The sequence below is a fragment of the Xiphias gladius genome, chromosome 7 (assembly GCF_016859285.1).
Source record: "Xiphias gladius isolate SHS-SW01 ecotype Sanya breed wild chromosome 7, ASM1685928v1, whole genome shotgun sequence".
NCBI classification, from domain to species: Eukaryota; Metazoa; Chordata; class Actinopteri; order Istiophoriformes; family Xiphiidae; genus Xiphias; species Xiphias gladius.
The window spans coordinates 3647691-3672429 of NC_053406.1; the positions used below are offsets into that span (position 1 = coordinate 3647691).

Sequence of the window (24739 nt, forward strand, 5' to 3'; positions counted from 1 at the left end):
GATGGAAACAAACAATTTGTTGGTCTGCTTCCGGTCTGACTCAAGCTCATCTGTTCGTACCGAAAATGCAAATCTTTAAAAACAGGTCACAAATGTATTCTTTCATTTTAAAAAAGACTCTGAATTCCTCAAACAAGTGGGTGCTGTACTTTTTTGCTAACTTTATTCAAACACGTGCAAATGGTGCATTTGCTTTGGACTATTTTCTGGATTAATCCACATTTGGTGCTCCACTGAGTATTTCTGGCAGTTCGATTTGTATGTGGGTTTGAGTCAAAATAAACTACTGAGATCTCAGGCTTTGATAGAGGCACAATGCTTGTCAGCAGGGTTTGTTGTGTGTGTGTGTGTGTGTGTGTGTGTGTGTGTGTGTGTGTGTGTGTGTGTGTGTGTGTGTGTGTGTGTGTGTTTTTTAATGAAGTCATCTTATTCACTAACATCAACATTTCCTTTGTCTCTCTCCACAAGGCTGAAGGAACACCACAGATGGTCAGTCACAATGCTCTCCTCTGTCCTGCAGGTGAGCGTTCACAAACAACCTGAGTATCAGTGACCGTTATCTGAAAGCCCCAGTGGGAATTCAATGCAGACTGAAAACCAGGTCACTTGATGAATAAGTTTTTTTTGGTTTTTTTTAAACGCCATTCTGTCATGGAGACCTGTGTCTGGGTCAAAGGTTGAAGTTCTCAGATGTTCAATACTGATCGATTCTTATCGGCTGCTCTTTATTGTTGAGCTACACTTTTGTTTAGCCGTATTAAATGGAGGGTGCAATTTGGTTGCCATATCTGTTAAGTGACATATTGAATTTTAGGTAATGATTTTTATTCAAGAAAAAAAAAAACTTTATTTTGTTAGTGTTTATACTGAAATTTCCCCACAGTACTGTTTAATTAAATTACTCTATTTGTATCTTAATTTGCACCTTGCTTTTTTCTTACCTAAATGCAATAAGAATAATATAAATATATTAAATTGAATGTTGGTAACTGGTAGCAATAAGTAATTTTAGTCAATCTTAGTCTTCATGCTTTCTTTTGTGAGTGAAATGACATGACATTGTACTGAAGTAAAACCTTTGTTACTTTGCTAAAATGTTTTATAAAGTAGAACAACAGTAAGTACTCGTAACTTGTGCAAAGTAAAGGATGACACAGACATACTCCAGCATGACAAGTTGATTGCTAATAAAACCCCGGTGTTGTATCTTACATTAGACATGGAAGTATTCTATTCTGTGGACGTCTACCAGAGAACAAGAGAAATTTAACCTGAGCCCATTTCTTTTTAACTGTGCGTCATCTCTTGTGCTTTCTCTGTTGCCAGAGGGGCCGGTGGAGAAGAAAATCTCTCTTCTGATGCCTGAGATGTTTGTGGTTGGATCAGCCAGGGCCTCTGTCTCTGTACTGGGTTAGTATCATAACATGTCGACACGTGGAGCTTGTCATATACTTCCACCCTGCAAAGTAGAAAATGTTTGCAGGGCAGAATCTTGGTCTCTTTTACCTTTCTCCGTTTGCTTCTGCAGGTGATCTGATGGGCCGGGCCATGAAGAACCTGGACAAGCTCCTGGCCATGCCGCACGGCTGTGGGGAGCAGAACATGGTGCTCTTTGCCCCCAACATCTTCATCCTCAACTACCTGAATAGCACCGGTCAGCTGACCCAGGAGATTCAGGACAGGGCAACGCGCTTCCTGGAGAGCGGTGAGCCCGTCGGACTGTCCCTAGATCAGTTATGTGTTCCCCTCCCATGCAGGATGGGTCTGATGTAATAACAGCTGAAAGTATGAATCCCAAAACAAACAACTGAGAGATGGACTTGGATGGATTTGGGAAATTTCTCCGACCAGAAGAGGGTTGTGAAAGAGTGTCAGCTGACCCATACAGATAGACGCCCCCCGATATTTGTTTAACCCACTTCACTGTGTCTGTCTGAATAGGGTCCATTATCTGACACTGGATAGTGGATTTTGGTTCCCAGGGTCTACATATTACCATTGGTATAGGTCAACACCTGAGTATTAAACCTTGAATAAACTTTAATCAACAAGTAAAGGCATTACAGCTGCATTCAACTCAATGGCTTCAATGAGTTGAAAATATAATTCAAACCAAAAAAAAATCTTAAATAATTTTAACCATTTATGGCAACTGAGAATAACTAGTTTAATGCTGATGGGGCCTTTTCTTCTGGGAGTGAAGGGTGAAAATGATAGTTTTGTTCATGTGGCTCTGTGTGTTGTAGGATATCAGAGAGAGCTCACCTACAAGCACGATGACGGTTCCTACAGTGCCTTTGGGAAGCATGATGACTCCGGAAACACCTGGTCAGTAAAAATTCAGACACTGCCTCGGTAACATGAACGAATGGATATATGATACATACACTAGATAAAGGGACACAGAAATTGCAAATAATCTCTCCCGATGTCATTTGAGAAGCTTAACAAGAATGAGGTTTTATTGCCAATAGCGGAATGACTAGATCCGTTTATAATTTGTGTACAGGCATGGCAGAAGTGTGGAGGATGCCGTCGTCACACTGTTACACTTTCTGTATCAGCATTTTGAGGACCTCAAAACTCATGCCAGACTCTTATTTATTGATTTCTCTTCTGCATTCAGTACCAATCCAGCCATTCCTGCTCGTAGAGAGGCTCATTTGCCAATTCAGATTTAATCCTAACCTGATCGGTTGGATAATGGACTTTTTAACTGATAGGTCACAATGTGTGACAGTTATCCAATATTCTCTTCAGCTAATCCACCGGTTCCCCTCAAACCGCCCCTCAGTACGTACACTAATCAGTGTCACAGCAACTATAAGAACAGATACATCTTAAAGTTTGCTGACGATTCTTATTGTCAGCCTTCTCGAAGGGGAGGAACAGGATCGTGGGCCCATGGTGGATGACTTTGTGGCTTAGTGTGATCAGTCTTTCCTCCATCGAAATGTCAGAAACAAAAGACTTTATATTATAAAAAGTGTTGGCCTGGTGGAGAGCTGAAAATATTTGGGTACAGTTCTTGATAACCAACTGTTTTGAAATCCCATATTGATGCTACCTCCCAAAAAGGTTCAGCAAGGGTTTTTTTCTTTTCTTTTTTTTTTTTTTTTTTTTAATAGAAGTTTCTTTGAATCTATTTCAATCTTTTGCAGTACTGCTTGGTTTGGAGAGCTAAATTTTTCGACTAAGAATAGACTTGGAAGTCTAGCGAATGTGGCCGGTAAGCTCTCAGGGAAAAGTCAGGTCAAGCTTTTGGTCATTTATAACAGGCAGGTCCTCAGGAGGGCGTATTCTATATCAGACTGCCAAGACCATCCATGCCAGAGGGAGTTTGAGCTGTTGCCCTCAGGCTGTCATGCCAGGGTGCCGGTTTGGAGGACTCCATGTCTCTTCATCCGAAGTGCTATTGATAGGCTTAAGGGCAATTAGCACTCTGGCTGCATTCCTTACACTACCCTGCCACATTTGCACACTTGCACATTTTCACTTGGTAGGAATTTTCATTTCCCAGCACTGGTTTTGTGATTTACTATTGATGTTGTCCTTTGTATTCTCTCCCTATGTGAACCCTTGCTGCATAACAAATTTCCCCTAGTGGGACTAAACCTTGAACTATGAATGAACTTTAAAGAGACTGCATAATAGTCATAACATTTTCTATGAACATACAGCAGTTGGTTCTCGGTCAGTTGTAATCAAACCCATTACAACAATTTAACTAATACAAGAGTTTTATTTGTTTGGTTTGTGCATGATATTGTAATTTTTACACCAGTGGCAACACACGTCATAACATTAACGCACGTTAATAAATTATAATTACATTTTTTAACATTTAACAACAGTATTAACAAAGTTATTATAGTGCATTATACAGTTATATATTAGTCAGGTATTTATTACATTTTTTGTGATTTTGAAATACTAGTTTCTATATTATAGTTCATATGTGGAATTATATAAAATATTTAAGTTTCATAAAAAGCCAAAATACATTTAAAATTTAGATATACAGTATAGGTTTTGTGTAAACAAAAAAGGAACCACATATCCCGCCCCATGTCTGTGTCCACTGCGGTTACACCCATCAACATCTTTTTTTGAAGACATATATAAATAGCAAAATAATAAATATTAAGGTAATGAATGTAAAACGCATGGCAACATTGCAGTTGCATTAATAGTTACAGAACACTTTAAAAACATTTATCTAGAGCTTTGCTGATAAACTGAATATTTTCAGTTCAAATCTCACACTTCATTTGACGAGAGAATAAAAATGGCAGGAAGACATAGTGGGAGTCACACACATATTGTGTCCTCTCTGCTGCTTGGCACCACCCCCACCTCCTAATGATTTACTTTATGAGGAACCTGCCAGAAAATATTAATATTTTCATTTAATGGGCTTAAAGCTCAGTGCCTCAGGGGATTTAACAAAGCCTCTGCTGTTTTGAAAGGGTGCTGGGCAGTTTGGCAGTTGGTGTGTGGGAGTGTGTTTGTGGTTTGGAGAAACTAGGGCTCCCAAGTGTTCAGCTACATTAGAATTCCATCAGGATATTGGATAAAAATCAATGAACACACTGATGTAGAACTTTGCAACTTTCACTACAGTGTGAGAAAATATATGGATATTTAAGCTTCACTGATCGACATTTTCTATATAAACAATTGGTCAGAGGACTATGTGTAACATGAAAGGAGTTGCTTATAGAGGCAAACCCAGACTTTTATCAGCCAACTCTGCGGCTCCCCTCGCTGTTACCAAGCTGCAGACAAAGTTTGCGACTAGCTGCTGGAGCTTTTAGCAGCTATAGAGCCAGATATTTTTCTCAGGCTCTGGTGGAGAACAAAATAAGATGGAGCTAAAAAGTGACTGAATCTTCCAGGTTGTTTTTTTTTTTTTGGTTAGCTTGTTCATGCTGCTCCTAAGTAGCCAAAAATAATTAAGGCAGCTTAGAAGCTGCGCCAATAAGATTTTTGATAATAAAACAAAAAATAAGAAGGAAAAATGACTCAACTTTACTCTTCCCCTCATCTCTATTGAGTATTTGTCTTTTTAGCTTATTGTTTTGGTAAAACATCCAGTAGCTGTTCTGGTTAAGTCTCACTGCTTTTAGCAACCTGGTGTTCAGTCACGGTAGCCAGCTTTTTTCAGTTAAAAAAAAAAAAAAAAAAAGCTATTAAACCCACTCTACACTACCTGCTCAGCACCAATAAGCAGACAGACAGCGTCAGCAACTCGCCGGTGAACATAGTGGAGCATTTAGCAGCTAAAGAGCCAAATTTATTTTTTTTTCTGGAGTTGATAGAGACCAAACTAGAGCTAAAAGGAGAGTGAAGACGAAACGTGCTTGCTCTTGCTCTGTATCTGCTGGCTGTGCGAACAAGGAATTGTTCTGATGATAGGTTGTGTTTACAGCTTATTCTGCTGTCCCCAAGTGGCAAAAGAAATTAATGCAGTTTAAGATATTTTTATCCTTTATTTTAGCACAATGCAATATGGGTAGAGTAATGTAGTATGTCTATAACTGTGTTCCTTCAGAAGCATTATGTCCGAATAATGAGAAATTGTGAATACACTGTCCACATACTGTATAGGGGATGTGGATATTTAAATTTCCAGAGGCCTTTGCTGCTCTGTCTGCTCCAGCTGTCTTTATACTGCTGGGCTTGCATGCGGCTCAGAGGAATATGATTGTGTTGTTGCAAATGCAGCTCGGGCCAAGCGCTCTGTGTTAGAGTGAGACAGGAGGCTGTTATGCAATTGTCCTGACGCTGGGTTCATTTAGGGGTTACCAACACAGGCACACATGGTTAGATTTATTTTCTAAAAAAACGTGTGTGTGTGTGTGTGTGTGTGTGTGTGTGTGTGTTGACATGCGTGTTACCTTCTAGGCTGACCTCTTTTGTGATGAAGTCCTTTGGTGGGGCAAGACCATACATTTTTGTGCATCCCAACCACATTAAAGATGCAAGGAGGTGGCTGTCAGAACACCAGCGCCCTGATGGCTGCATCAGATCTGTTGGAAAACTCTTCCATAATGGCATGAAGGTAAGGACTTCAGTTTGAACGCAGACATTTTACATGATTACATATGGCTACAAATCCCTGCTTGGGTGGATATTTCCTATATAAAACATAATCACAGAATTGATGTGATGTGAGGTTCACTTAGAATAGAGAAGAGTTTTTCATGGAGCTGTGGATGCGTGCTGAGATTGGAGATTGCCCCGGGCCTGCGGGCTAGCAGCACACACCCACACAGCAGAGGAAATATCCCAAACAAATAATTGCCAGCCAAAAACCCACAAGTGTGTGTAAGGAACAGGGCAATTGTATCCACAGGGCGTTTCCCTGGGGGAGGCCAGGTACCTGTGTTTCTTATTAGTAGTTGTGGATAAAAAGCTTTCTGCAGGCACAAGTACTGGCCAAGTACTGAGGATTATTATCTGTAATTGGTAAAACACACAAACTGTGTGATGAGCAAGACAGTCTAAAGCAAATGCGTCTATTTAAATGGTTAATTGCACAACTTCTCCTTGTATCTTGATTATATCAACAATCTTATTTATTTATTTTTTAAAATGAAGAGTAACAGTCCCTACTATTGGCTCAGTAGCAATATAAAAGCTGAAGACAACTTTTTAAAAGACGCTTACATTTCATATTGGAGAGTAGATGAGTGTGTGTTTCATCACTGTGTTTATTGTCAGACAAGGAAAGAAGAGAAGAGCTGAACTGTGCACAGGTTTCGTTCAGTTCATTTTAATCAAGAGCTTAATCGTGCAGGTGCTTATACGTGCAATAAAGAAACAAGGCTTCCAATCAGCAGTAACTGAATCGGTTTAGATACCAAGTGAAACAAACATGCACATTTAGTGCTCGGTGACACTAATGATTTTCACACATCGTTCCAGGATAACGTGACCTCAAACACATTGCAGTGTGAGACGTAACTAATCGGTTGATGAAAACTCTTGAACTACAGTGTCTTCGCTTTGAGTCCAGACAGGGATCTTTGTAACATGTCATTCCCCATCATACTCCTCATTTCCTGGCCTCTCACTAAGAAAGGCAATAAATGCCACCTTTTTTTTTTAGTTATTATTGTACTCAGATGTCATGATGTGGGGAGGACTGTAAGAAAGGGGTAAGGCAGTTGAACGCAAGGAGGTTTAACGTGTTATCATTACATTTTGAAAATGTATATTGTATTAGTATTGTTATAGACTTTGTTCAGCTTTGTAAAGTCTGAAACTCTTTTGTTGCTGTAACAAATGGGGGGAAAAAAACAACCAAAAGAAAAGTAAACTCTCACACCCCAAAATATTATTCAAATCTAACAAATCATAGACAGCTTGCACGTTCGCACGTGTGTTGTCATCACTGACCGTAACAATCTTCAGGTTTCCAGTGTAATGACACTGAGTGAAAAGAAGAAAATTAGGTTGAGCTGAAAGTGTGACGCCATGCTGTGTTTTTGCTGACCCTTCCTGCCATGCGCCTGTGTTTTCACAAGGGAGGAGTGAGCGACGATGTGTCCCTGACAGCCTACATCGCCGGCGCCATGCTGGAGCTGGATGCCAACGTCATGGTGAGTCGGACGTCGCTCTCCTCATTTTCAGCCTTCCCTGTTCACCGTAGATGACCTCTCCTTGCTGGAACTGTGAGGTGTTCACAGGTTGAACTCATTGGTCTGGCCTCACTTTAATTGTTAATTCTTTTAAAGTCATCTTAAATGATGTTCATTTTTAAATCCTTGGTCTGCCAACACTGGTAGATTTTTGTGTCCTGCTTACTGCCTGTGCAGGCAACTTTCTGCCACCTGTATTTACAGTATGTTAAGAATTATTTTTAGAATGCCTCATTTTCTAGAAATTCTTTTATTGTAGACAGGAGGTCAAAACGCGTGTTTTCTCACACCGTGTGTTTCTTTTTGTCTGTGTACTTTCAAACAGTCTGTCTCGGTGGCTGCATTTGTGTTCAAAGAGACAAATGCTAAAAAAGTTGCCTAGCAAACATCCCTGAAGCCTCCAGAGAAACCGGCTCATCCATTGTTTCGATTGTTAGAGTTCTCTCCCTTTCACACATGCTCCTGCACACAACAGTCTCATCTTTGTCTTTGCCTGGTTTCTCACAGGATCCCACAGTACAGAACTGTCTGAGCTGTCTGAAGGAAGCAGTGGCCGGCCAGCTGGACAACCTGTACACCACTGCCCTGCTGTCATACACCTTCACTCTGGCGGGAGACCAGGAGATGAGGAGCAAACTCATCACATACCTGCACCAGAAGTCCAACACACAAGGTAAGACAGTGAAACCATCAGCAACATATGCACTTCTGGCTTTTCAGTTGTTGTTTTTTTTGTTTTTTTCATAGACACAGAAAAAGAATTTCACGGAGAAAATTTACAGATTTTTTTTCAACAGATGAAATAGTTGAAATACTGAAACAGTTGACGATGTAGTTGAAACTAGTCGAATTACAAACCCTGGACGAAGCTGACGTAGACGTCTAAATTGAATTATTGAAACAAGCCTAAGTTTCAGTTGAAGTTTAAGCACTGAAAGGAGTTGAAGTGGCAGTCTTAAGAATTGATGACAAATTGTGCTTAAAACATGTTAGTTGAATGTAAGCACTGAAAGCAAGCATAGTAAATTGTGTATGAACGATGGAAGCTTTGAATGTCAGTTGATGTGTAAGTGGTAAAACAGTTTTTCATTTGAAGAGGAGAGTTAAAATGCCAGCTGCAGTGCAAGATCTGAAAGCAGTTGAACTCTTTTTTTTTTTTTGAAGAATAAAAATCTTTTCATCAGTCGATTTATGTAATGGATGAAAGCAGTTGAAGTGTCAGTAAAAGGTTAACCTCATGAGACGACAGAGTGGTTATCCTGTGAAGCTAAAAGCTGAGTGAATCACACCAATATTTTTTAATGTTGTTGTCTGTTGTTTTTATATTGTTTATATCGTCTTGCCTGTGCTTTCTTTTTATTTTAATATATTTTTTTAATGTAATATTTAAAGGAAGTGAGCTTAATTTGCCCTCAGTGTCACAAATGTTGTTCTATTTTATTTATTTTTTCAAGATGATGATTAAAAAAAAAAAAAAGAAACAAAAGGTTTGTAACAGCTGTGGCTTGGTTGTTGGTATTATGACAGTGGAACAAACGGAGGATATAGTCATTTCCACGATGAAGGAAATGATTTTATCTAGGGAAATCTACTGAAACATTAAAACAACCTGTGAAATTCTTTTACACTGTGAAAACCTGTACGGTGGATATCTACATGTACACATTACATTAACTGCAGTGCATAGGTCGTTATTGACCTACTAATGGATGATTCCACTCTCCTGACTGGCAGGGGGCACCCGTCACTGGGACAGAGCAGGGGCTTCTGAGAAAGGCCTGGACTCTCTGGAGGTGGAGATGACCGCCTACGTGCTGCTGGCTCTGCTCTCCGGTCCAGCCATGCCAGACTTTGGCTTGGACTACGCCTCTGGCATCGTCCGCTGGCTCGCTCAGCAGCAGAACCCATACGGCGGCTTCTCTTCCACACAGGTAGGACAGGCCACACACACACAGGTAGTTTATGTGAAACCTTTAACCCTGAATTGACTCGGTCAACACATTGAACCTCGCTCTCCCTCAGGACACGGTGGTGGCCCTCCAGGCACTGGCTAAGTACGGCGCTGCCACCTACAGTGCAGAGGGCAGCACCACAGTGACAGTGACATCATTAGGAGGCCTGAACAAAGAGTTTACGGTGGATCAGAGCAACAGGCTGCTGTACCAGGAGGAGAAGCTGAGTGAGGTCCCGGGAGAGTACACAATCAGAGCTCAGGGACAGAGCTGTGTTCTGGCACAGGTACAAACAGTCATTGGATGAGCCCAAGAAGAGGTCAACACTCCAATATATGTAGTAGGAGAGTAAAATTAAAAGGGAAGTTAAGGGGTGAAACGTAGCAGGAGGAGAACTTACAAAGAAAAACTATTGAAATGAGCGGGAAAATACACACACAGCCAAAACATAATGACAGGATGGGCACTTGGTCTGCAGCTACACAACAGGGTGGGATGCACAGTTCGGTGTGACACAGTCCTCCCATAACCATTACTACAATTATCTGTGATTTGTGCCACAGTAGCCGTTCTGTCTGTTCAGACCAGACGAGATGGCCTTCCTTGTCCTCCTCATTGTCCCCTTCTTATCCTAAAACCGCATATGTACAGCTGCCACATGATTGGCTGACTGGATAATTGCATGAATAAACCGTTATACAGATGTTTTTTTTTATTTTTATATATATGTTTGTATATGCGCAGAGACATCAAGGTTATGCTTTATAGCTACCACTCACCAGTGGCTATCATACAAAAAGATTAAGAGGAGACATTTACCTTTTCAACAGTGAACATTTCAAAAACAGCTGTGCGAAAAGATTTTTTTTGCCACCTTGAGTGGCACAGACAAGTGACATTTTAGCAGCTGCCCCATAGAGTTTTGCTGTAATCGAAGGCCTTAACGATACGTCCGTGGACTAATATTACTGCCTGAAATGAGGTTACGGCATAACAGTGTGTCAGATAGTTTTGTATAAAAACAATTTTCCGCGGTAAACTGCAGAATTATATTTTATGGCAGCATTCTATGTACATTTGACTTCAAATTTTCTCAATTCAAGTCTGACATAGTTTTGTATAATGTAATTTTATTTATGGTTGTTTTGAAATTTAAGTTTCAGTCACTATTCAAACTTTACTGTTCTCTTAATAATATTAATGTTTAATTCAACTGTGAAATATTTTAACTCTGACATACGTTATCACAAAATGTTCATGTAATGTGTTTATCCACGTAGAAACAAAGCGGTAAAACGTAAACCATATTATTGGTTATATATAATGGTAATGCCACTGAATTTTTGTAATTCTCAACTATGAAGGCAGACAAGTGTATTTGTAGGTCACCTTTCAACAACTCAGTTTAAAGTGCTTTACATAAGACATAAAGGGGCATTAAGACAAGATATAAAATAAACATAAGTATAAAAAGATGCATAAAAAGGTTTTAAAGAAATAACATAGAATAGTAGATAAAATAAGGTGAAAAAGAATAAGAATAAAAAAAATACAGTAGTGTAAGATATGAATAAAAAGCTGTGGCAAACAGAAAGGTTTGTGCTTTTGTGTGGTATACTTATTAAAGTTTGTTAATAATTCAACCACACAACCTGTACCTGCTGCAGGTAGACGGGAGTGCAAGCGGTTCTTTGAAGATTCCTTAGCTTCAGCAGAACAACTCCTGACATTTCAGTTCCCGCTCATTTGGAGGGGAGTTTGAATTCAAAGAAACCCACGCAGAACCGTGACCCTGTGCGTTTCAGCCGGGTGCCCTGACAATAAAGGTCATCTGCGTGTTCGACAGAGGCCACAGAGAGAGCGTAAACTCAGTTTATCTCGCCGCTTGCTTGAGTACTTTCTGCAGCAAGTTAGACACTTGTCTTAATCGGTACTATGTCACTTCACACCGATATGCTGGTGAGTGTGTGCAATGGGAACAGATGTTTGTGATGTTCTGTCTCTCCACAGATTTCCATGCATTACAACATCCCCCCTCCCCCGGACTTCTCTGCCTTCAACCTCACTAGTAACATCATGGCCAAGTGTAAAATCAGCAGGCCTCAACTCATCCTCTTTGTGCATGTCAGGTATTTGTGTGTGTGTGTGTGTGTGTGTGTGTGTGTGGGGGCGCGATGACTGACGCTTTATGGCATATTTTGTGTAAAACTGACGATACATGCTGGTTGATTGTGCTACATTGTTGACTAGAACTCATTTTATTGAGACATTTTAGTTGACTTCAACGCAAGCATAGATACATAGGTTGCATTCAGTGGAGACTTTCAGCAGATGAACTAGTCCTGCTCCAGCCGCATCAGCAAACAATGCCATGATACAACGCAAAGCAAAAAGAGGCCGCATCAACAACATGGTGGCTGGAACAGTTAATTATGAGGAAAAAAAGAGACAGAAATCCTTAGGCTAAAATACTGGCTGTAAAATTTGAAATGACTTTCACATAAACCAGCCATCACAGATTTTTGTTAGTGTAATGTTTGCACCAGCTACCACTCATTACGAACTTCTTACCATAAACAATTGATTCCTTTTTTTTTATTTTTATTTTTTTTTTTTAATAAACTTAAACTTTATAAACATTTCTGAGCGTTAGATATCAGGTCTGTTAACTCAGATTTTGGTTTAGTTTTCAGATACTGTTTCAGATACTCTTTAAGGTACAGTCCAGACTGTAAGTATTTGGACATTTACACATTTTTTGTTCTTCAGGCTCTGAGCTTCAGCACATTCAATTTGAAATAAAATAGTGGATACTATATTAAAGTGCCAAGTCTCAGCTTCATTTGAGTAGGTTTACGTCATTATAGGAAGAACTGTGTGCGAGATATTGCCCTTTTAACACACAATGCACAAAGTTTAGGGGTTCCAAAGTAACTGGACTGATGCACATGAAGTCAAACAACATCAACATATTTAATATTTAGTGGAAAATCCTTTGTAGTCTGCCTGAAGTTTTTGACCCGCAGACATCAGCAGACGCTTTTTCTCTTTCATGGTGACGCTCTCCCAGAGCTTCACGGCAGCCTCCTTCAGCTAATGCTTGTTTCTCTGCCTTTAGTCTGCTCTTCAGCAGGTGGAATCCTGCTCAGTCAGACTGAGATCAGCTGACTGACTCTGCCAGTCCGGGATACTTCCCCTCTTCACCCTGAGAAGCTCTGTGGTTGCCGTGGCCGTGTGTTTAGGATCGTCGTCCTGCTGAACGATGAAACGTTGTCCCAATGAGTTTTGATGCATTTGACTGAATCTGAGCACAGAATGCTCCTGTATACCTCCGCATTCATTATGTTGCCTGCGTCAGTGGTGAAATCATCAATAAATGCCAATTCCATTGGCAGCCATACATGACCAGGCCATAACAGAACCACCACCATGTTTGTCAGATGAGGTGGTGGCTTTGGGTCATGAGCTGTTCCTTTTTACTCCACACTTTGCTCTCTCCCTCATTTTAACACAGGTCGATTTTTTTAATTTCATCCGTCCATAGAACTTTTTTCCAGAACTCCAACGCTTACTTTTTGTGAACTGCAGCCTGGTCTTTCTGTTCTTCAGGTTAACCGGGGGTTGGCATCTTGTAGTGAATCCTCTGCGTTTTTGGTTATGAAGTTTTGCCTTGATTGCTAACAAGGAAACACATCCACCTACGTCCTGGAGACCATTCCTGACTTGCTATGCAGTCATAACGTGTTTTTTATTTTTTATTTTTTTTGTGCATGAGCTAACGTTGAAACGACACACAGACGCTGCCCAGAGAACATTTAGCCACGTGTCCAGTTACTTTTGAAACCGTGCAATTTCAGCACTGCACCAATCAGCCGCAACATTAAAACCAGTTACCAGTTGTAATGTAGCGACTGAGCAGTGTATGCGTTTAAGGGGCTATATCTCCCACACAGTTCTTCCTATATTGACGTAAACCTACTCAAATTAAAGCTGAGACTTGGCACTTTAATGTAGAATCCATCATTGAATGTCAGTGTCATTGAATGTGCTGAAACTCTCAGCTTGAAGAACAAAAAATGTGTAACTGCCCCTAACATTTCCAGCCTGCACTATGTTTAACCGCATTAGAACACACTGTACCGTGCAGACAAAGACATGTTAATCTACACTAACAGTCTAGTTCTTGGAAGGCTCCAGTGTACCAGGGATAAAATTGTCAGGACCACTGTGTATAGGTGTAAACTTTTGAGAGATTAGTGTAATTTAAAGATATTGAATATTGCCATAACATATTGCTCATCTGTTCCTTAAACTGTGAAAGGGGGGTGCAAACGCAAAGGAACGGCTGAAAACCACATCGGCTCAAGCGAGTCGAGTCCACAGTGTGTGAGTGTCTCTAGCGTGTGATGTGTGTCTGCAGGTACCAGGGCAGGAGAGAGGAAACCAACATGGTGATCGTCAACATCAAACTGCTGTCTGGCTACATCCTGGATAAGAGCTCCCTGAAGCTGGTCAGTCATTCAGCACGAGCAGAAATTTTGTGACCCAGTTACCACATGCTTTCCTCTTTCACATTCTGTCTGTGGCGGCCGCCTGTCGCCCTGCGGCCTCTGCTTGATAATTCCACTACGCACTGCAGTGTTTATTTATTTATTTTTTATATTTGAGTATACTGATTGCAGTCTGTGCTTCTTTGCCGTTGTAGCTGAGGAGCGACTCTTCGGTGAAACGTGTGGACGTGGAGGAAGGATACATTAATATCTACTTAGATGGGGTAGGAAACACTGCCTGACTGGCTGAATGGGGGGGGTAATATTAGTATACCTAAACGAGTAAATCTTCATTGTATCTCTGTATTTGATTCAGTAAGTAAATAGTAAAGTGTAGTGAATTTCACAAGCCTTGTGTGTGTGTGTGTGTGTGTGTGTGGTTGCAGCTGAAGAAAGACGAGCCGAAGATATACAGTGTGACACTGGAGGAGGATCTGCCCGTCAGAAACCTGAAACCAGCTGTGGTCAGAGTCTACGATTACTACCAGACAAGTAAGAACCTCATCAACCTCTTTTTCTCTTGCACTTTTCTCACAATGTCTGTCTGATATTCAGTTTTCTTTACTATAAATACAAAGTACAGTGGCTTCAGAGAATATTCAGACCTCTTCACTTTTAGCTCACTTTGTGTTGAAGATTTAGTTTTAAATGGATAAAATTGACATTTGTGCCCCAATAACTCAATAACCTGACATGACTAAGTGAAAACATGTATCATCCCATTCATCAATTAAATTATCCTTGTGATGTGTCTAGAACTTGTTTAGAAACCACCTGTGGCAAACTGAATTGGTTGAACATAGTTTAGACAGACTCACACCTGTTTATGTAGGGTCGCCATAATTTATACTGCATGTCAGAACAAAAACCAAGCGGTGACGTCTAAGGAACTCTCTGCAGACCTCCATAATAAAATTGTGGTGAGGCGCAGATCATGGCAAGAGTATGAAACAATTTCTAAAGCTTTGAGTGTTCCAAGGAGCACAGTGGCCTCAATGATTGATTGTGAAATGGAAGAAGTTTGACACCACCAGGACTCTTCCTAGAGTTGGCTGTCCGACCAAACTGAGTAACCGGGCAAGATTGTTCTTGGTCAGGGGGGTGACCAAGAACCCAACGGTCACTCTAACAGAGCTTCAGAAATCCTCTGCAGAGATGGGAGAACCTGCTAGAAGGACGACCAACTCAGCAGCGCTCCATCAATCAGGCCTTTATGGTAGAGCTGCCAGACAGGAGTCACTCTGAGTAATTTGCCAAACAGCATTTAAAGGAGACTGATAGTATGAGGAAGAGGATTCTCTGGTCTGATGAGAAATATATTGAACTTTTTGGGCAGAACTCCAAACACTGTCTCTGGTGAACACCAGGCACTGCTCGTCACCTGGCTAATACCAACCCTATGGTGAAACATGCTGATGGCATCATCATGCTATGGGGGTCTTTCTCAGCAGCAGGGAGAGACAGGGTCAGAATTGAGGGAGGGATGAATGCAGCGAAATACAGAGAGATCCTTGAAGAGAACCTGCTGCAGAATGCAGACGGTTCACCTTTCAGCAAATTTTCACATTGTGTCGATTTTTAATTTTAAAATTAAATTGACACAGTGTGTGTAAAAAGGGAACAGGTTTGAATTCTTTTTGAAGCCAGCGGTAATGTTTGACTCCTTTTTGACAGTGACACGGTTGTATCTGGCTCTTCTCATGTTCCCCTCTCATGTAACTCACGATCACACTTCTGTATTTCTAATGATTTTTTTTTTTCTTTTGGTGTCATTTGCAGGTGATGAGGCGGTAACTGACTACACATCCCCCTGCGCAGAGAGTATGTAAATTTCTCACAATTCCTGGTGAAATAGTTTGAATGTCTTTCAGCTATCTTATCATTTAACTGCCATATTTGATAGAAAAAAGTAACCCTCTTATTAAGCACGTGTGTTTCATTACAGTCTATCTGAACCATCAATTATGGAGAAGAGTATGAAAAGAAATATCATGCAAATTAGCAGACTTGACGTGTCAGACTAGCAAAAACACAGGTGCAAATAAAATGAGTGATGGTTGAATTCCATTTAGCTGCTCCAGTTTGAGGCTCCTGGTTTTGTTCATGCTGACTCACTGTCACGGCTTCCTGGGAAACTTGAACAGGACTGAGCCATCGTTATTGTTATTTAGTTACACCTGCGCTTTTCAGCACAGCAGATATTTTGAAAAAGGACTTATTTATTAGTTTTTTTCTGAAAAGGGATTTATACACAAAGTTCTCCGAATCTTTCAGCTGAAATCTATAAATTGAGCATGGCTTTAAAACACTTGAATCTCTAGTCTAAAGTTCAAACTATGGCCTCAAAGGAGAGTGTTCATACTTTTAAAATTTGTCTTTATAACTGTGCACACATGCCCATATGTTGAAAGAGTTATTAGTCTTCAGTTCAGCTGAGGCTAATGTGAGGTGTCAGCGGTCTGAGTTAGTCACATCTAGTGAGTATCTTCCAAAGCGCCGAACTCCCGTCTTATTTACTGACCCTCTACCGAAGTAAAATGCTGTCTAGGGAAATGAAAAGAGGACACTTTGCACTAACACTAACTTTGCAAAATAAGATCGCTACACAGAATGAGGGCTGCGGATTTGGTTCCTTATCACATTCATGTTAGGAAAGGAATTTTTTTTCCCAGCCACTACATCAATCAAAAAACTCCTCCAATGCATATATGGGTTCGTGATTTGTTAGGATAGACTTGAAACAAATGTATGGATATGCTTCAAGGATGCAACTCAAACTTCTCAATAATTAATCGTAATCAGATGGACAGATGAACATTTGGTCCCTGTAGCATTGTCATATAGTTTGACTTTTCCTAAACTCACTTGGTCCAACTCGTCCCACTTACATTAGCTAGCCACTAGATGCTTCATATGGAATTTAAGTTAACACTAAATCCGCACAAATGTCTTTCTTAAAACTGGTCGACCCGTGAGAGTGAAAAGTCTCGAGTCTTATCTGAAAACAGTGGCTTTGGATGCGGATGCATCCGTGTAGTTTACAAGTGAATAACAATTTGTCTTCTTTCCAGGTGACAGCAGCAACGAGCTGTAAAGATCCATCTGGAAATCCTGCAAAGTCCCAACATGACTTCTGTCAGTTAGAAGAATCACTTAAAGAAAGAAACTTTTAGGTGTTTATTTTTTTCTTAGACTTATTAATTTTTTAATTTTTTTTTTTTTTTTACTCCTTTTTAAACTTTTTTAGCGGGTTCATTGTGTGAATCCGTTTTTGTGTAATTTTAGGGAAAAAATGTGTTTTGTTTTTGTTCTACTTCCTGTTACATGTTAGGCTTGTCCATGTCATCAAATGGGTGTTACTAATGAACAATAAAGGGTCTAACCATCAAAGTCTGCACGAGAATCCAAACACTAATTACTGCTCGCTCTCTCCTCAACACTGGACCCTTCACATTATAACCCGGTGAATTCAAGAAAAGCAGACGACGCTCTGTAACAGTTTTTGTTTTTAATAGCTTTGACAAAATCCATATTATTCATACCTGAAAGTGACGCATGAGACGTACAGGGTACCAGTAACACAGTATGGTCCAAGTATTGATTTTGTGTGTGTGTGTGTGTGTGAGAGAGAAACTACCTTCTAGAAAAAAAACGTAGTCACGTGAGTGCTAAGTGAGTTATTCTGTGTTCTGCTGTACCAGTAATTAAAAAAAAAAAAAAGGTAGATTGATACATCACTACCATACAATTTTAAAATGTAACTGACAAAAAAATATTCTAAAATGACAAAAATAAGTAAAAATTGTACTTATTTTCATACAATACTGTTTCATTTCAATAGTAAGATTATTTTTTTCATTCAGGCATCCTCTATATTTAGTTTCCTTTCTTTTCAACATAGATAACAACAGTAATGTATATACCAGCTACTATCAACAGACATGATTTAACAGCCTTGCCAGTGTTGAATAGTTTGGTTTGCACGTTAAAAGGCAAGGGGGACAGAATATATTAAGGTCTCTTCACCGTTCTCGCTTCTAAATTATGTTTTAGAAGTAAACACGTCACTATCTCAGGCACCACAATCATAAATTATTACTGTACCGACACATGAAACTACACGATCCGGTTCCACGTGCCCCAAGACTCACAGCGTTAGTCTGTCCCCTGCGTCTACGACACAGGAAACGGCGTCGGGGATCTGTTCGCTACGAACCGGCCCCGTCGATAGATTCACAATCCACGCGACAACGAAGACGCCAGGCGAGCCCGGCCACTCAAGGGGGTCTGTTAAAGCTGAAGATTAGAGATTTCTCGATCCACCCTCCCTGCAGGCGGGCCTCAGCTCACAGTGGGGATTCAAAGCAGGAAGTGAGGTTCTCTGAGTTTGGTTGATTTAATCACTGATGATGGAATTTAATGATGTGGCAGCAAAGTAAAAGTAGATTTTTTTTTTGTTTGTTTTGTTTCTGAGGCAAGTGAGTCTGATATTGATTTTTTTTTTGTAACCAAAAATCGCATCCACATTTTGAAATGACTTAGAACAATATACTGTACAGTGTGGTCTCAATACAGCAAACAGTCTTTTGCAAATAAAAAGTTGGGACGAGTTCATCTCGCACCACTAAATGTACAAAATATTAGGAACATTTTTTCCTTAGTTTAAGCTGCTTTTGCACAATCCAAACTCTAGCCGGGGTTTCAGCAGAAACCGAGATACGACTTTCAGTCTTTGGTATGGGTCAAGGACACTAAGTACTACACCTTCCACAATGTAACTCCGCAGCGTTTTTCATTAGCTCCTCCTTGACTGGTAAATGCCCACAACTTTTCAAGCGCCGGCTTCCTATTTAAAAAAAAAAAAAAACTGTAGTCTCCAAGCTCGGGCTGAGACGACGCTGTTTTCTGACAATGCTCCTTTGGGGCCACAGAAGACATGAGACGACTGAACAGACTGAGGAGTACTCCTCGTGATTATGATCAATTCAACTGAGCAAATGCCAGATAAATAAGATAAATGGATCTATTTTTAATATTTTGTATATTCAGAGTTTGGTACATGGATGTGAACTGGTGGATCCCCAGTTTGATCGCGGCCTCTGACGTCTCTGTCTGCAGTGATGCTGCAGGCAGGCGTCCCAGTTTTAAAGGAGGAAACCTCAGGCAAATCCGTTACAGCTCCGAATTGCATCAAGATGCATTCATATGATTGTAGCCTCCCGGCGAGGCTGCGCCGGACTCACAGACGCGGCATCGCACATAGTCAAGGCACAGTTCTGAATTGCATTAGTCCGTATTGTTGGTCCTGCGCGGTCCCGCGTCGGCGCGGCCCCTCGTGAGCGCCCTCCAGTGGTTGGTGGCTTCAGGCTGGCAGTGGTGACGGCGGCTTCCCGGCCGTGTCGTCTCGTCGTCGAGGTTAGCCAAAGGCTACTCGGCAAATGGGTCAAGCTTCAGCCGGCTGCGCGTGCAGCTTGCGCCGTGAGGCGGCAACATGACGGCGTCGCACAGACACGGCGAGATGATCCCGTTCAACGTTTCACGAGTACACTAAGAATGTGGCCGTTATGGTTCCACCAATGTACAGGATTTTTTTTTTAAAGGGAGTCGACCTCCGACTGCTGGACGTCGTCCGGCGAGTCCTCCAACTGTTACATGGCTTGACCACTTTTTTTTTTTTTTATTACACAGTAAATTGTTAACAGTTTGGAGATTTAAGGGCATGTTCAGCCTGGTTTAGCACAAAAACCGGAAGCCGGCGGAAGCCATCCCGCCAAGAGAGACAGATCCAGCTCCGAATCTGTCAGAGACGTGACAAAGGAAGTGGGTTTCTTACAGTAGTTTGACATTTTGTGAAACCTGCTTATTCACTTTCCTTAGAGCAAGATAATAGTGTTGATAACGCTTGTGTCTGTACACTAAACGTGGGGCTCGAGCCAGCAGCATAAAACTGAAAACGGGGGAAAGCCCAAACCGGATCTGTCCAAAGATAAAGATGTCCGCGAGGCGAGAGATGACGTGTTAATCGGCGAGTTTTAGAAACGGAAGCGGGCCAGCTGTTTCCCCTTGCGGCCAGTCGCTATGCTATGCCACGCCAACCGGCCTACGCCTCTAGAAAGCGAACGAGCACACTGCATTTCCCAAAATGTCAAACTGTCCCTTCGAAGCTTGCTAATCCTGAATGTTTTTTTCATTTTTCCGGGTTTACTGGAGCATATTAGTTATTGGAATATACTCAGTTCAGCAGAAAAATAATGCTTATTAGCAGTTTCAATGCTAAAGATCAGTACAGGCTCTCCAAACTCCATGTTGGACAAACCGTAGCGCGAACTGCAGAGTGAACTCCTGAGCTAGTAGAGGGTCCGAGTCTAAAAAAAATACCTCCAATAACTTGGATCAGCCTCTGTGAGATAACATGACTAGGATGTAGCTCCGGCTGTACATGCTGCCCTTGATTCCGTGTTAATATTGCGTCTAAGAGCAGCACTGAGGTGAGGGGACTGTTGTGGACATGGAGGATGCAGTGCTTTACTTGTGTCACTGTTACAGACAAATGTGCTGGACTCTTAGTTCGTCTCCAGTCCTTGCTGACTGACTGGTTTCTATTATATCTAATAGATTTGTACAACATTTTGAATAAGATTCTCTTCTAATATATTTCTAAAATGATTACACTCTTTGAAGATTCTTTTAAACTCTCTGTCTAGACTGAGCATAGTCATGATGGAACACTCAAACAAAACATTGGCATTATTTCATTTGGCAAATTTCTCCGTAAGTAAAAAAAAAAAAAAAAAAAAAAAGATAGAAAGAAAGGAAACAAATAATACAAAAGGTTCAACAAATAGCAACTACAAGATCTCCATTTGGCAATATAGAAAGGCTTTTTAAAAGTCTCTTGACAGGTATGCATTTTGGTTTATATACAGAAGTGTGTGTAAGTGTGTGTGTCCTTCAAGGGCTCCCTTTTTAAATCCAAAACAGAATCACGTAGAAAACGTGGAGGTGAACATCTACATAGTAAAATCAAACTGTGAGATTAAAAATGAGTGACAAAAAAGGCGTTGTGTCTGCTGTGGACTGGAAACAGGAAGGGCCTGTAGAGTCTGTGATGGGAGAGTCCCTGCCGAAACTATTTGCTCATCAACTGCACTCTCACCACTGTATGCGGTATGTGTCTCTTAGTTCATGAACTGTGTGTATCCCTCTGCTCCTGTGACAATAACATCCATCCAGATCCTCATGGCCTCCGCGGACGGGGCCACCATGTAGTAGAGCCGGTCGTGGGTCTTCACGCAGAAGGTCAGCGAGGGGTTGGGGCTCTGAGGGAGGGACAAACAAAGAAAACTAGGATGAAACTTTCGTGTAAAACTCCAGTCCCACCACTGCGCTCACAGACCTCGACGACTCTTTCATTGATCCCTAATCTTAAATTCATCAGGTACTGAGTTATACGAGGTTCATTTCAACCTTTTACAAACTCAGGTATACAGTGGTTTCAGAAAGTGTTCACACCCCTTCATTTCATGCACACTTTATTGTGTTGTAGATTTAATCGTAAATGGATAAAACTGCCATTTTTATCCATTAATCTACACTCAATACCCCATAATGACGGAGCTTGAGAGGATCTGCCAGGAATAATGGGATAAAGTGCCCAAATCCAGGTGTGTAAAGCTTGTAGAGACCAACCCAAGAAGACTAGAGGCTGCAATTGCTGCCAAAGGGGCTTCCACAAAGTGCTGAATTAAATGTCTGAATACTTTTGTAAATGAAAGATTTGGGTTTTTGATTTTTCATAAATTTGCAAACATTTCTGAAAACATGTTTTCACTTTGTCATTATTGGTTATTGAGTGTAGACTGGTGAGGCCAAATGGCAGTTTTATCAATTTAAAATGAGAAAGGAATGTGTTCAACAAGTGAATGAAAGCTGCTGTGTATTACTGTGTAGTGATGGGAACTACACTAGTTGTCAATGGGGAGACCTTCATTTTAACTGACTCTAATGAGATGTTATTGATAGCAGTCGCTCATTCATGTTTAATAAGTGCAGTATCAGCCTGCGTTAAAATGGAGAACTTTGGTTCGCAGTGGAGTAAATGCTGTTTTAGAAGCTCTTCTTCCCTGACTATGCCCCTTATAAAGTAATAGTAATCCATTAAATTAAAGTCAAGATACAAGAGTTGTCCATCAATCTTCTAAAATAAATAAATACATAAAATCAGAATGAAAAACCCAGGTCGATAAACAACTTCTGCTGCTCTTCTGAAGGTATTTCCAGAATCCTTTAAGCTTCACTAATCAATATTTCTACGAACACAAATGACAAGCTAAAGGATAAGTTGAAAGATGTTGCTCACAGTGACAAGCCAACACAGAATTTTCCCCCAACTCTACAACTCCTCTCACTCCTGTGAGGCATTTTGGCACCGAGGCATCTTCAGCATCTTATTATCTCTGGCCTGCAACTTCCTGCTTCCGTGGACAGTTGCTTTCAGTCAAAAAAACGGTGAGGAAGTATAGCAACTGTTTGCTAACAACCATAAACTGTGTTCATGTGTTTGTGCTCTCAGCTTGTTGTGCTGCCCTCAAGTGGCCAAGAAGATTTATGAACTAATGCAACTTTACAAAACCTGGATGAACAACGCTCTGCAAACTGCATGACAAAAAAACATTTTTAAAATGTTCACCAAATTACGACTCTGCTACAAATGGCCTAACTTTCAGTCTCTACTTTATTTGTCTATGTTGATGTCACTTTCTGTCGTTTTATATTTTCATACAAAATGGGTTCATACTTTTCTTGTGTCACGCACGATAAGCATGGGGAAGTATCATCTCTGGTTAGCATGCTAGGAAACAGAGGCACAGCTTGGGAAAACGGGTTTTTCCCCATGAAGTTGTTGATGTGTTTTCGGAAGAACAACCAGCCAGACGACTGCACAATGTATTTCATCCTTACACACACACGTTCGCCGCGTTCATCACCTCTACTTTTTCTAAACCATTGTATTTCTGTCTGTGCTAAGTGCACCAGACTTTCAAGTTTTTTTCTCTCTGTAATGTGACATTGGAAGTGGCAAGGAAAATCAAAGTTTCAGAGTGGATCAGAGCCAAGCAGTTAGTCAGAGTGATCTGCATTACGGCAGATCATCAAACACACACACACACACGCAGGCAGGCACCTCAGCCTTATGTTGGAGAAAGTAAAAAAAAAAAAAGACAAGATTTGTCGGGCTCAAGTCTAGCAGGGAGCACCCCTGAAGGAGCTGACATTTGGACAAAAAGTAGGGAAGTATCGACCTTATCTTGATTTTCATTCAAAAATGAACGGTTATTAAAAACAGAGTAAGGATATTTTCCTCTGCCAGACTAGAAGCGTATGAATAAGGAAGCTCAAGCTTTTCTAACCACTCCACTGGTTTGGACTGGGATCACTGGGATAGACAGAGGGATCAAGCAGGATTAGCAATGAATATAACATGAATCAAACCAGTGTAGTTTCTGTTTATTTCAGATTTCTGCTCCCTAAATGCATTTCATAACCACACATCGTTAGCCCTTGACCTTCTACTTCTCTAATGACCACAAACAGTCTGGATAAACGTGGAGCAGTGGGGTTAGACGGGTGAATGGAGAGCATGGATACATACACTGGTCATATTCAAGTTGAAAAATCCCTTCTGTGACAGCAGCCGGCCAAAGTAAAGGCACAAACAGGGAGAAAAGAAAGCAAAATAAAGAATAAAAAAACTGTAGGATGAAAATAAAGAAACTGTGAAACAGCTGAGAACCAATCATTCTTTTCAGACTTCATTCAAAACATACCTTTGTGGCACTGCGAAGGTGATCATAATAGACCTCTTCAATTGCCTGGAAGTAGATCACACCCTTCAGTTTGGTCTCATGTTTATCTGTGGGAAGAAAAATAATGTGGTAGATAACGTAGTCAAAGACTAGAATATATTGACAACTGATTTCCTTGGCTAGACAAGCCATAAGCGCTTCACTTCCATATCACCTAGAGCAACGGCAGGGAAGACATGCGATACGGTCATTACAAAAAAAAAAAAAGAAATCAAACTTTGATCATGAGCAATTTATGGTTTGTGATGATGGATGGAAAACGACAAGCACAGCACTTTTTCCCTTTTTTCAAACCAATGGTGCTCTCATTGTATTTTCAGACTTGACTGCATTCTTACGCTACTCTGGTACATCATTGCAGTTTGTTTCATCAGCCACTGCAGAACTGCAGTAAGGAACCGGTAGGGAACTCAACACCCCTCTCTACCTCCAGGCACAAACACTCCACAAGCCAACTTAAGAGTAGTAGGTAGAAGCGCAGCGCTTCATTTCGAGGAATAACGCTTTCCTTTTAATACGCAGCTATTATCTGCTAATGACCTCTTTAGCATTCAAATAACCCTGCATTTGCATCTCATTTGGCTGGCATCTAAATGACCAAAAATTCTGCTTGTTGCAGTTGGGGTTGATTTACTTGAATTAGCGGCACTCATGACTTATGCTCGTCACCTCTTGTTACTCACTGTTCAAGGTCAAGAGACAAGGGCAAGCAATGCATCTCACCC

The 24739-nt window shown here is 40.8% G+C and overlaps 2 protein-coding genes across 24 annotated transcripts in view; one reads left to right on the plus strand and one right to left on the minus strand.

The window, feature by feature from the left end:
• LOC120791489 (alpha-2-macroglobulin) overlaps positions 1 to 17543 on the plus strand; it is a 41004-nt gene extending 23461 nt beyond the window's left edge. For all 3 annotated transcript variants that reach the window (XM_040129881.1, XM_040129882.1, XM_040129880.1), the window contains exons 22-36: positions 469 to 520; positions 1327 to 1410; positions 1529 to 1705; positions 2247 to 2328; positions 5908 to 6064; positions 7533 to 7607; positions 8154 to 8319; positions 9381 to 9577; positions 9669 to 9884; positions 11609 to 11727; positions 14019 to 14109; positions 14304 to 14372; positions 14535 to 14640; positions 15928 to 15969; positions 17220 to 17543. In XM_040129881.1, coding sequence (XP_039985815.1) covers positions 469 to 520; positions 1327 to 1410; positions 1529 to 1705; positions 2247 to 2328; positions 5908 to 6064; positions 7533 to 7607; positions 8154 to 8319; positions 9381 to 9577; positions 9669 to 9884; positions 11609 to 11727; positions 14019 to 14109; positions 14304 to 14372; positions 14535 to 14640; positions 15928 to 15969; positions 17220 to 17242 — 1656 coding nt within the window. In that variant the 3' untranslated portion in view covers positions 17243 to 17543. The remainder of the gene's footprint in view (positions 1 to 468; positions 521 to 1326; positions 1411 to 1528; positions 1706 to 2246; positions 2329 to 5907; positions 6065 to 7532; positions 7608 to 8153; positions 8320 to 9380; positions 9578 to 9668; positions 9885 to 11608; positions 11728 to 14018; positions 14110 to 14303; positions 14373 to 14534; positions 14641 to 15927; positions 15970 to 17219) is intronic.
• Positions 17544 to 20985: 3442 nt separating this feature from the next.
• The window catches only part of phldb1b (pleckstrin homology-like domain, family B, member 1b), a 116010-nt gene continuing 112256 nt past the window's right edge, over positions 20986 to 24739 (minus strand). For all 21 annotated transcript variants that reach the window (XM_040130837.1, XM_040130832.1, XM_040130835.1 and 18 more), the window contains 2 exons: positions 23976 to 24061; positions 20986 to 21467 (listed from right to left, as the gene is read on the minus strand). In XM_040130837.1, coding sequence (XP_039986771.1) covers positions 21327 to 21467; positions 23976 to 24061 — 227 coding nt within the window. In that variant the 3' untranslated portion in view covers positions 20986 to 21326. The remainder of the gene's footprint in view (positions 21468 to 23975; positions 24062 to 24739) is intronic.